The following is a 12485-nucleotide window of genomic DNA, read 5'->3' on the forward strand; positions in this document are numbered from 1 at the left end:
TAGTATTTCTTACGTTATTCAGGTTCTGTTTTCCCAAGTCTTATTTGATCATGGATCTAGCAGGTTCCAAAAACCTTCAATTTTAGCTTATCTGGGGCTTCTTCAAGGTCTTGCAAATATGTCTTAAACACACTCATGCAGGTTTGACATGTTTTTGTTTGGCCCTTTACTTTTTTATGGCAGATTTTGTTTATCTGAAATCTTGGGCTATTTTGACAGACATTTCAGATCAAACGTCTTGCTCATGCTGTGAAGGAGGGTACCCTTGACAACCTTATTACGGAGTTACTTCTTTGGCTCTTAGATGAAAGGGTTCCTCTTATGGATGATGGCAGCCAATTACTCAAAGCACTAAATGTTTTGATGCTTAAAATCCTGGTATCCAAATTTCTTTTTCATGCTCCCTTTGCTCTAGTTGTGCTTTCTTTAATGGTTCTGTTTTAAACAGGATAATGCTGAGAGAACATCCTCGTTTGTTGTGCTGATTAATTTGCTGAGGCCTTTGGACCCTTCAAGATGGCCATCGCCTACACCAATGGAGTCTCTTGCTGTAAAAAATCAGAAGTTTTCAGACTTAGTTGTCAAATGTTTAATTAAGTTGACAAAGGTACATGATTGTTTGCTTGATACATGTTTCTGAATCTCTTCATGACATTACATCTGACACTTTTCCTATTCTCTACGCTATTTCTGACACTCGTAATTTCTTCTTTCAGGTTCTTCAGAGTACAATATATGAAGTTGACCTTGATCGAATTCTTCAGAGCATCCATATTTATTTACAAGAACTGGGAATGGAAGAAATACGGAGAAGGTCTGCCTCCCTTGGATAGCTCTTTAACAATTTTCTTGGATTTTGGTTTAAATAGATATCCTGTATAATCTGTAGGGCTGGTGCTGATGATAAGCCATTAAGAATGGTCAAAACCGTCTTGCATGAACTTGTGAAGCTTCGGGGAACGGCAATAAAGGGTCACCTTTCGATGGTTCCTATAGATGCTGAACCTCAGCCAATAATTCTAGCATACATTGATCTTAATCTCCAGGTAGAACATGCAAAACCACTGTTATTAACAACATTCTTCCTGCAGCCTTTCTTTTTTTCTTTGGTAACCAACATTGTTCGGTCGTTGTAGACCCTTGCTGCTGCTAGAATGTTGACGCCATCGGGACCTATGGGTCAAACTCACTGGGGTGATGCTGCTTCAAACAATCCAAATCCATCTACTCACTCAGCAGACGCGCAATTGAAGGTCCGACTGTCTTACCTTTTTTTAGTCGTTTATGCTTGTGGCGGCGTGGCGCAGTGGTGGGTGATGTCTGACTGAGTCACCAGGTCTCGGGTTCGAAGCAGCCTCTTTTAGGGGTGGTAATGGATCACGATTCAAATGTTTCTTCATAATAAGATAAGGCCCTTAATTAATTTTAGTTCAAAATGAATAGGAATAGAGCCCGATCCTAATCTTATCCGATCCTTAAATTTTATAGTGTAAAATCTAGAGCCCATTACCATCCCTAGGGCCCTCTCCACATTTGCGGGGGAAGGCTTGCCTCAGTTTATCCATTTTCTAGACCCCACTGGTTTATCATTTGCGGGGGAAGGCTTGCCTGAGTTTATCATTTCCCAGCCTCAGCCACTGGGTCTCTGTCAAATGCTTGAGATTAATGCAGTGTTTCACATGCTATTTTTTTGTTCTCTTTTGTGGCTATGAACAGCAAGAGCTTGCTGCTGTCTTCAAGAAAATCGGCGACAAGCAAACATGTACTATTGGCTTCTACGAACTGTATCGGATAACTCAGCTCTACCCAAAGGTATTATTCACACAGTGTTGTATTATCCAATGGCATGTAACTTATCAAGCTGAGGCCTGATGGATTAGGTGGCACAGCCAAAGAGAATATTAGTGTGCTTCCACATTAGCATTGCGTATTCCTTGGGAGCTATTTGTAAACTGGTTTGGTATTCATATGTTCTGTGCATATTTCCATTGAAAGTGTATCATCTACTGAGCATTCTTTTCTGTTTCTAATCTGAATTGCCATCATTATCTCAGGTTGATATATTTGCTCAGCTTCAGAATGCTAGTGAAGCATTTAGAACCTATATCAGGGATGGGCTAGCTCAGGTTGGTAATCTCAGTTTTGGAGGAGTTTGAGCTTGTTATTTTAATTTTGTTTGAGGTACGATTGAATTTAATTACGTTGTTTGCAATGCAGGTGGAGAAGAATGCAGCAGCTGGAAGAACGCCTTCTAGTCTTCCACTGTCCACGCCACCCCCAATAGCAGCAATACCTTCTCCAAAATTGGCACCGTCCCCAGTTCACACAAAATCAATTGGTAGCAAAACAGATTATAACGAAGATAATGCCAGTGGTGAGACACAACCTTTCAGAGGTCAAGGTGACGCCACTGACCAACAAACTGATAGATACCAGACCTCAGGTCCCCATTCTACACAGCCTCAGTGCATTTGCATGCATAGTTATACATGCTATCAATGTTTATGTGATCTTATTATTAGATTCGTTATTTCTTTTACGAGCAGGTACATTGGATGCTCTTAGGGAAAGGATGAAAAGCATTCAAGCTGCAGCTATAGGTCATTTTGACGGAGCTCAGGCTCGGCCGTTGGCAAGTATGAACGGAAGTAATATGCTGCATGGGGGAACACGATTGGACGGTGAGCCCCAGCAACAAAGTAATATTCCACCCATGGATGAGCGAGCTCTCTCTGGGCTACAAGCACGAATGGAGAGGCTAAAGAGCGGGTCTATGGAATCACTATAGATTGATAACAGTACTGAGAAATACCATCCGTTGTAATTCATTGTAAATTTGAGGCATAGTGATGCTGTTTGTAGATAGGTATTTGAATGTCGGAAGAAGTACGTCTCACGGGGCCGACATTTCGTAACCCCTGTGCCAGGTCAATCCATTCTTGCGGAGCCTTTGATTGCAGTTTTAGACAAGAGCTAGCCAGATGTTTTCTTTGTAGCTACTCTCTGAAGGGCTAATTAGGGTTGACAAATTTCGCCGTACTGTATTAGTTTTCCTGTGGTGTACAGCAATAGACTTTTAAGTTCTAAATTAACTGAAAATGTTAGTTGTGAAATATATGTTTTTTATAGAATGTATATTCGTACGGCTTAGTGGTCGGTGTGGAAAATTGTTAGTGTTGGAATGTCAAATGAAATGGTTAGACCAACTTCCAGCCGTCCGTGTACGCGTCGATCGAAACTATTCATCCTTTCAGCACACTATTATGCTGCTGCTTGTCAGTGGTTCGAAGTCCTGATACCATCTACTTCGTTGTTCATTATGCGGCAACTGATTATTATTAGCTTCCTATCAGCAACTTATTATTTTTTTATTAAACTGCAACTGAACATGCTTAAATTTGTATCAGTGATGCGGCCATTGCTCGCAAAGGTCAAGCTCACCAGCATATGTAGTTGGATGTACAAAACACCGTATGTGCACTACATATACAATGTAGATATATAAGAGTTTGAAATGCATGGTGCAAATATACGGACCGGTGAAATCAGCCTAGCTAGATAATAGGGGTATGTTCGTTTTTTCACATGACGTGATAGTTCTTGACAAAGACGAGGGAACTGGAGCTAAGTCACTGAACTGAGGCACGTTGTGCATGTTGCACGTTTTCCTTTACGGCCAGAGATGTCTCGTTTTTGCCATGATTTCGTCGTTCAAGCCCAAGATCACTTTTGCCTTACCATCCTCTTCTGATAGCCTTTTTTTAGGATCAAGAAAAGTCCTACCACACCCAGCCCTCTCGAATTTCATTCCCACCGAAATACTCCCTTATTTTCAACTCATTTCTAGATGCTCTTTAAAAGCTAGTTTAGAAACCTCATTTTCCTAAGAGTTCATTTTTCCTTATTAAAATAGAAACCTTAGAAAAATGGAGTTACCAAACTAGCCCTAATAGATTAAATTATTTCTCGATGCTCTCTTATCCTCAAGCAAAATCGAGGCACAAATTTGTTGGCTAGCGTGTGTTTGAACTCTCTAAGATCTTATTTAGGAGCAAGTGGATTCAAGGACATTGAGGAGTCTAAAGTCCCTTAACATTTAGTTTTTGAATAGTAAGGGACTGTTCAGTTAATAGGTTATCGAGGGTTTGTCTGCTTAGTAATAGATTGAAGGGGATTGAGGATTAAATCCTTTGCTAGTAAAAATTGAAAAGAAAAAGATTCAATCTCCTCCAATGCCATTCGATCCTCATGCAACCGAAAAAGGCCTAAGACCTGGTTTGGTGGCCAGTGGATTAGAGGGGATCTATGAGGAAGGAGTCTCCTTACTATTTAATTTTTAATAGTAAAGGGATTCTATATGGATCCCCTCCAATTCCCTAATCACCAAATCAGCTCTAAAGAACTTTAGTCCCGTCAATATCCTCTAATTTTCTTGCTCCTAAACAAGTCCTAATGGATCAGCACATCACCGAAAATCGATGGCATGAGTTTTCCGCCAGAAAACCAAATAGGCCTTATTAGGTCTCTATTTTGCTTGGAAGCAAGTCCCATAATTTTATTAAGGCTGCAACTAAAGGATCGATCAACAATATTGCAAACTTAATTGTAGTAATTTTGTATAAACCTGCATACAACACACATGTCATAAAAGCACACGTATGCATCTTTAGCAACCATAAAAAAATTTAGTATGTTTTGAATGTTTCAAATTTAATTTCAAAATAATCTTAATTTTGAGCATATACTTTCTTAAGGAGGTTTGAATTTCACTTGTACATGCATGCTACAGATTACATGACAAAACACCAGCTCTAAAATCGTGAATAAGCAAGGTAATGTTGCTCGGGATTCCCACTTGTCATCAAGCCTCGTGTTATATTCCATACTTCTATTGCCAACGTTTAATCATGTTTCTTTATCTGCTAAGACTAAGATGCATTTTATTAGTTAAATTAGCTAGGTGAAAGACATTGCCTAAACCCACTAATCTTGCAAGTAGGACTTCCCCACCACTACTGAATGTTACCATCACTAAGTATAGCTAAGCATATTATCGGCAATCCTTCTTAGGTGCGGGCTCTCGACCATCATTGTCCTTAAATTAAGCTTACATTGGATTTCTGATAATTATAGTAAGATAACTTATATGGTCGATATTCCATAAGCACTATAATTAGCATACCAGTTGATCCAAAATAGAGTTCATAGACATAGATATAGGTGCTTTCCTTTTATGATGACATCATGTCCTTTCGTCATCATGGGTATTTGACATCTCTACCTAACTGGTTCGTTCCTATGTAGATAGATATGGAGATAAAAGAGATGGAATGAGATGTTAGGAGGTTTGAAAGCAATAGTTTGGTTTTGGTGATTAAGTGTCAACCATGTGAACTAAAGATTTTATTGAGTATGATTAGCTAGAATCCACTTGATGGTGATTAGAGATGGCAATGGGTAAATACCCACCGGGTATTACTACCCCATACCCATACCCACGACACAAAAATAACCCCATCGGGTCACCCATATACATTGGCGGGTATGAATTTACCCCCATACCCATACCCATGTGGGTATGGGTTACCCATCGGGTCACCCGTACCCACAAAAATTAAAAATCTATCAAAATATTATATTATACAAATGTCAAGTATATCCATCTAAATACTATTACAAAATTTCTAGCATTATTTAACCATCCATTCAACACACCAAAAATAATTGGATAAAATAGTAACACTAGGATAGTACTACATAGCACATTATATGTTCCATTACATGGTCATTAAATTGTCGTTAAGCCTTCTATTACATTATGGCCTAAAAAGTAGTAAAAAGGATGGATGACTAAAATCCAAGTTAATGTTTAGGCTAAGTTTATATTGGGTATTTTATAACCACGGGTTAACGGGTATGGGTGAAGGCGGAACGTTCTAATACCTGTTTACCCATTGGGTGAAGATTTTTGCCCAATAACAGACCCACGGGTAGAATATTTAGCCCACATACATACCCTAATGGAGTAAATACCCATCGGGTATCGGGTCGCGTGTACCCATTGCCATCTCTAATGGTGATGGATAAGGGCATATAAGGCGATAGAGATGGAGATCTAAGACCATGTACATGCAAGTGTTCATCATATGAGGTGAAGATGGAGCAAAAAGCAATCCATAAGGCAAATGTGTTGGTTACTGCTTTGCTATTGCCTAAACCCTAAACTTCATGGTTGGGTTTACCATAGATAGTCATAAAATAAAGAAGTGAAATCCTTAGTTGCAATGGTTATCTAGTGCCACTAAGTATGAGTACATTTGTGTATGCATTATGGTGATATGGTGAGGTGCAAGCAGAAATATGTTAAAAAATGCTAAATTTGGACCTAAGTATTTAGAAAAGCATTTGAGAATTGACACACTTGCGGAGTGGTCAAGGACTACGTTCGATGTTGCTGTTGTGTAGCCACCGAACTTGTCTGATGCACCACCGAACCAGTGCAATGGATGTGAGTGGATTATTTTGGTTGTTGTTCTTCGAGGCCACATATGTGTGTAACTGGTGTACACTAAACCTTAGTTTCACCAAATAGGGCTGGTGCTAACAAAGCGTGTGTAGCTAAGCAAGAGTGCTCGTTAGATGTGTTCGATACGGCACCGGACCAGGGCACCGTCCCATTCAACCAGAGAGGTTGTAAACTTGATCACTCAAGCATTATACCCACCGGATGCGTTCGATGTGCATCGGACCACGGCATCGAACATGCATCTACAATAGCTAGGCTTCCAACCCTTGGGAATTCCACCATTAGGACTGTCCCATGAGATTGTGCGATGTCATTGTTGGTTATATGATGGACCTGCAACCGTGTGTAGGTACGGGTGGTCGGCATTGGCCATCCTCTTGGAACCTCCAAACACTTTTGCACATCCTCTATATCTGAGAAATACTCTTCCAACTCCTCATTGACTTGGTGTTCATCTTTGTGAGAGGATTAGAATTGATCCTAGTGCATTACATCTTAGTGGTTGCATTTGGTAGCACTAGGTGGTCTTTGTTACTCACAATTTCTTGTCACTCTTGATGATTGTCATCAATAGTTTGATGCTGGTGGAGGATCTTGGTAGGGAATCTTGCTAATTGTTGCCACCTATTATGAGGATTTTTGTGCTCGTCCCAATGGGAGATTCATAAAGAGTAATTACAATAAAATTGATCGAGGTTACGAGAGATTTATAATAATCTACCATCTTCTATGTGAAGTGGTGATCTTTGGATCCATGTGAACAGGAACATAGGTTTCCAACAATCAATCGAAGATTAGGAGAAATACTTCGTGTCAGTTGTCCTCTGGTTCGTTTTCTCAACACTTGCATTTACAATTTATATCTTGCGTTTGTAGCTCGGCCATCTCTAGTAAGTATTGTAGTTGTTGCTTCTTTTAGTAGCTTATTAATTTCTTTGTGGTAGTTCTAGTTATCTGCTTGTTTGAGTGGTTAATTATTTTTTTATAATTAAATTTGATTTGAGATAAAACTAAAGTACACTACAAATTATGGATGGAATGGTGGCAACTCTAATAAACTCAGTAGTCATGGCATCACGGCTCACAAAGCTCGTCAATTTCTTCAGACCGCACACACGCTGACCAGGAAAAGCTCAGCGAACATCCAACTCTATTTAGAGGGTGTTTGTTTGGGATTATAATCTACCTAGATTATATAATCCAACAATTTTTGAACTAACTCTTAATTCAAAAGTTGTTAGATTATATAATTTGGATAGATTATAATCTCAAACAAACACCCCCTTAGTTTAGTTATGTAAAACTACAGCCAAACACAATGTCCTTGCTTTTTTCTTAAAAGGGGAACAGACAAACATAGTGGGTGGGAAAATCGCTTTCTGACCCCGTCTTTCCTACCGAGCAACACGTCTTTTTCACCTACATTTATTATAAGCATATATAGTCCATCGCAGGAAGAATGAAAAGGAAAACGCATCGGATGTCGACGACAACAGAGCGGGCCTACCAAGCCCCCCCGCAGGCTTTGGTCGCCGCCGTTGCACGGTTCAACGCATCTGGATAGGAACAGATGAACATGCATCCAGGACCAGGGCTGGCATCGGCGCTCGGCGGCAGCCGGCAGGCAAGCAGCAAGCTGATTCATCGGGCACGTGCTGAATGCCAACTTCTTTTATCTTCTACAGGAAAGAAGAGATGAACCTAATACAGTTGTACTGTCTATTGGTTGTCTGGAACTCTGGAAGCTGTTTACTACCGAACGAACGTTCCAAGCTATAGATCGTGAGAAAATTCGTTGAATACGTTTTTATATGGCAATAGAAATAAAAACTTTCCATTCGTTACTGTTGAAATGTATTTTTATTTTTATAGGCCATTAACGTATAAATATCTGTTAGATAAGTGCTAGAGAATGAAAAAAAATGATAATTATACTCTTATAATTATATAAGTAGAGGCATAACCTAGAAAATATAAAGATATTTCTTCTAAGCCAGCACTATTTATATGATGCCACTACATGTATTTTGAACACTGAAAAAAATGACACTTAATATATATATATATATATATATATATATATATATATATATATATATATATATATATATATATATATATATATATATATATATATATATATATATATATATATATAATTTAAATATATATAAGTAATGTGATAGTATCACATTTTTAATCAAACATACGAGAGTGTGTGCTAAACTATACCGGGCTATACATATTTAAATTAAAAAGTGCATGTAGCAGTATATATAAATTTAAAATACATGTGATGTACATGTAGCCATATATTTAAATTTAAAATATAAATATTTAAATTATACTGTGTATATTTTAATGAAAGTACGATGCTATCATATTTCTTATGCATATTTAAGTTATTTTAGCGTGATAAGTCAAATATTATCTGATTTATCCGGTGCCCATAAACATGTAGCGGTACTATATAGCTGTTACTGTTACGGAAGGAATATCTATATTTTCTAGGTTATGCATCTACCGATGACAAGAGTACTATATTGTTATTATTTCCTTCATCCTCTAACATCCATTCAACTGATTTGATGCATTGGTGACTTAATTTAATGGGAATGAAGGAAGGTCTCAATTTCTAATGGCATATCAGAAGATAATATAAATTCTAATGACATTCAACCGATTTGATGCATTGGTGCGATTTGAATATTCCAAGCATATCCTTTGTTGTCGACAGGCAGAGGAACCTGCGCCTTAGATATGTGTGTGCGTGGAAATCAACAGCTGATAGACGAGAAAGAGTAGCATCAACCGTGATGGATGAAACACGCGGCTTATAGTTACATCGCTCACATCAGCATGTTTTCGGACTGGAAACTTGTGCGTAGTTCCTACTGAGAATTCCAGACGAATTCGGGTCACCGCACCTCTGCGTGCCCTCGAGCGTGACACGAATTGTCAATTCAAATCAAGACACCGTTTCCCCTTATATGTCTTCCATAGACCAGACGCAGAAATGTCGAGCGCCAAATCTGCAGATCGAAAACAATCCTTGGAAAAAAGAAAACAGGTCGTCGCATGGCCTTCGTGAACGCCTGCCCTGAACCTGAACCACGGAGCTTTCAATCTTCACGTCGACCGGGGCGTCCCATTCGTTGAGATCGCTCGGATTTTTGTATATATATTTTTCCGGGTCGAAACTGGCGGAGATCCCTCGCTAATCTTTTTGACCCTTGCGGGCGCGGGGTTGGAGTTGGGCCACCAACGGTGAACAGGGTCAGAGCCTTTTCCACGCGGGAACCTTCGCGGCAGCGTCGCCCATCCTCATCCGCAGCCCACGAAGGCACGAGGTGGGGCAGGGACACGCTGGGCCCACGAAGCTGGGCTGCGGCTGCGCACAGCCCGTATAAACGAGACCCCCAAGTCCCAACTGCCTTGATGGCCAAGGAAACAGGCCTGCCAGCCAGCCGCCTTTCGAAACCGAGCACCAGGGAGCAGACGCGGTCTCTGGAACCCAGGTTCCAGCGAGCAAACCATCTAACCAGGCGCTGAGAATTCTGTGCGGAGGAGGCGGATGGCAATGGTGGCGGCGGCGGAGGGGAGCGGGCGCAGGGACGCCGAGGCGGAGCTCAACCTGCCGCCAGGGTTCCGGTTCCACCCAACGGATGAGGAGCTCGTGGTGTACTATCTCTGCAGGAAGGTAGCGCGGCAGCAGGTGCCCGTGCCCATCATCGCGGAAGTGGATCTTTACAAGTTCGATCCGTGGGATCTGCCCGGTGCGTCGCCTTCTTACTCTGTTCTGGCGTCTTATTGTTCTGCTTTCCCCTGTTTTCTTTTTTTTCGTCTTTCTGGTTCACCATCGTCTCAAACAAACGAGTAATTTGCTATTATAGTATTAGTTTGGAGTGGATTTTTCATAATAGTATTAACATACTATACTTCTCTATATTAGCACGAACCTTTCTAAAATAGTATTTTAGGTGCCATTCTTCACGCCTGCTTGGCGGACGCACGCCTTTAGGCTTACCGGCTCAAACCTTGTAAACAGGATCTAGCTCAGACTTGGTGTAATATCCTCACCTTTGCCATCTCGTGCTTGTAAAAACTGATTCCCCTCCGAGAGCCGCTCAGCCTCTGGATGCAATATATCAGGTGGGGGTTCTCCACCTCCGTCGACAGTAAAAAACAGTATTTTACCCCTATTACACACATTTATATTTTCTTTTCTTATTTTCTACCAGGTACAAAATATTTTTAACCTTACTGCTCATACTAGAACAAAAAATAAAATAAATTAAAAAACATGACCGGAAGAGACAAACATATAAAAAGACAAAGATATGAATCATAAATGCCAACAGATCAAACTAGCATACGGACCTTGAAATTTTCCATCCGTTAGGTACATCCCGTGTAATAAATTTGAATAGGTTTTGAAAAATATAAAGTGGCATGAGAGACCATGTGTTACATGTGCATATTTCCTTCGACGAGTACACCAAGGATCATATGACTCATTGTTTCCCAACAGAAACCAGGTCAAATGAAATTGCAGATTAAGCAGTGTGTTTTTCTCCATGTCAAACACTTCCGTGTTAGCATCAAAGTTTGAGCTGAAACATTTCAGGTTATTTACATTTAATAGTTTATAATTAGTAAGGTTTTATGGTTAGCAAATGAACACAAAAATGATTTCATAGTCACAAAATAAGGTCGAATACTGTTTTAGGTAAGTTTCTCACTTGTTAGTCCTATTATAGAGAAGTCTAATATGTTAATACTATTGTCAAGAAGCTATTCCAAACGAGTACTATAATAGCAAATTACTCCAAACAAACAAACACACCATAATAATTCTCTCGTGTAGTCATTCCTCTGAATCCTGGATGACATTTTTTACCTGGTTCTGTGTTGCTATGTTCCCTTTAGAGAAGGCGTTGTTTGGTCGCAAGGAGTGGTACTTCTTTACGCCGCGGGACCGCAAGTACCCAAACGGCTCGCGCCCCAACCGCACTGCCGGAAAGGGGTACTGGAAGGCGACTGGGGCCGACAAGTCGATCGTGCCCATGGGCAGCACCAGGGCGGCGGGGATCAAGAAGGCGCTGGTGTTCTACTCTGGCAAGGCGCCCAGGGGCGTCAAGACGGACTGGATTATGCATGAGTACCGCGTCGCTCAAGCGGACCACACCCTGGGGAAGAAGGGCTCACAGAAGGTGCTCCAGTTGTATTTTGTGGCATGGTGCTGCCGTGTTCAGTGCTAATGTCTTCTGTTGTTCTTGCAGCTGGACGAGTGGGTGTTGTGCCGGCTGTATAACAAGAGAAACAATTGGGACAAGGTGAAGGTCGAGGAGCAGGAGTTGGAGGCGGCGCCGCGCCGACAGCATCACTTGCAGAGCGCGGAGGATTCCATGTCTAACAGTTTCCAGACGCACGACTCGGACATCGACAACGTCTTCGAGCTACAAAATTGCTACGGTAACAACATGGTGCAAGGGCAGGCCATGACCCCCAGGAACGACATTGGCGTCGTGACGGTGAAGGAGGACAACGACTGGTTCACCGACATGAATCTGGATGATTTGCAGGCATCCTACAACATGGCCCATACGGTGAATCCGAACCCGGCCCAAACCGCGAACCTGGTGGCAGGGCAAGGCCATGGCTACTTGCAAGGCTATGGCTACTTGCAGTACATGAACTCACCGTCGATGAAGATGTGGCAGACAATCTTGCCTCCGTTCTGAGTGTCCACGATGAAGATGAGTGTCCACGATGAAGAGATGCTCTTGTACATAAGGGGACATAGGAGTGACTAGACTGGAATAGAAACAACAGGGTATGATTCTGTATCTATAGGCTTGTAACGTTTATTCATTCGTTAGATAATACGTATGTGGTTGGTAATACCAAAAAAATGCATCTCCCTTTGCACTACTTGAAGAAAGCACAAAGTTGTAGT

At 41.0% G+C, this 12485-nt stretch overlaps 2 protein-coding genes across 5 annotated transcripts in view; both read left to right on the forward strand.

The window, feature by feature from the left end:
• LOC100501495 (uncharacterized) overlaps nt 1-3212 on the forward strand; it is a 47747-nt gene extending 44535 nt beyond the window's left edge. The window contains exons 44-53 of one of the 3 annotated variants that reach the window (NM_001367256.1): nt 64-141; nt 220-378; nt 449-607; nt 717-814; nt 890-1046; nt 1137-1253; nt 1717-1812; nt 2055-2126; nt 2218-2443; nt 2547-3212. In NM_001367256.1, the coding sequence (NP_001354185.1) occupies nt 64-141; nt 220-378; nt 449-607; nt 717-814; nt 890-1046; nt 1137-1253; nt 1717-1812; nt 2055-2126; nt 2218-2443; nt 2547-2788 (1404 nt within the window). In that variant the 3' untranslated portion in view covers nt 2789-3212. Of the gene's footprint in view, nt 1-60; nt 142-219; nt 379-448; nt 608-716; nt 815-889; nt 1047-1136; nt 1254-1716; nt 1813-2054; nt 2127-2217; nt 2444-2546 lie in introns of all 3 variants that reach the window. The other 2 variants (XM_020549972.2, XM_020549974.2) reach the window with 2 other exon arrangements.
• Nucleotides 3213-9975: 6763 nt separating this feature from the next.
• LOC100383937 (NAC protein) lies at nt 9976-12434 on the forward strand. Of its 2 annotated transcripts, none has more exons than NM_001321641.1 (3): nt 9976-10302; nt 11456-11739; nt 11809-12434. In NM_001321641.1, the coding sequence occupies exons 1-3, from the start codon at nt 10101-10103 to the stop codon at nt 12268-12270; spliced, it is 948 nt and encodes a 315-aa protein (NP_001308570.1). In that variant the 5' UTR covers nt 9976-10100; the 3' UTR covers nt 12271-12434. The 2 variants fall into 2 exon arrangements, with proteins under 2 accessions (NP_001308570.1, NP_001170027.1); NM_001176556.1 differs by having other exon boundaries at nt 11461-11739.
• The last annotated feature ends 51 nt before the right edge of the window (nt 12435-12485 follow it).

Source organism: Zea mays, chromosome 3 (assembly GCF_902167145.1).
Source record: "Zea mays cultivar B73 chromosome 3, Zm-B73-REFERENCE-NAM-5.0, whole genome shotgun sequence".
NCBI lineage: Eukaryota > Viridiplantae > Streptophyta > Magnoliopsida > Poales > Poaceae > Zea > Zea mays.

Excerpts from the sequence above, each read along its gene's own strand:
- LOC100383937 (NM_001321641.1), top strand. The coding sequence starts at position 10,101 with ATGGCAATGGTGGCGGCGGCGGAGGGGAGCGGGCGCAGGGACGCCGAG. Across the intron at positions 10,303-11,455 it reads CGATCCGTGGGATCTGCCCG|AGAAGGCGTTGTTTGGTCGC; the intron begins GTGCGTCGCCTT and ends TGTTCCCTTTAG. Across the intron at positions 11,740-11,808 it reads GGAAGAAGGGCTCACAGAAG|CTGGACGAGTGGGTGTTGTG; the intron begins GTGCTCCAGTTG and ends TTGTTCTTGCAG.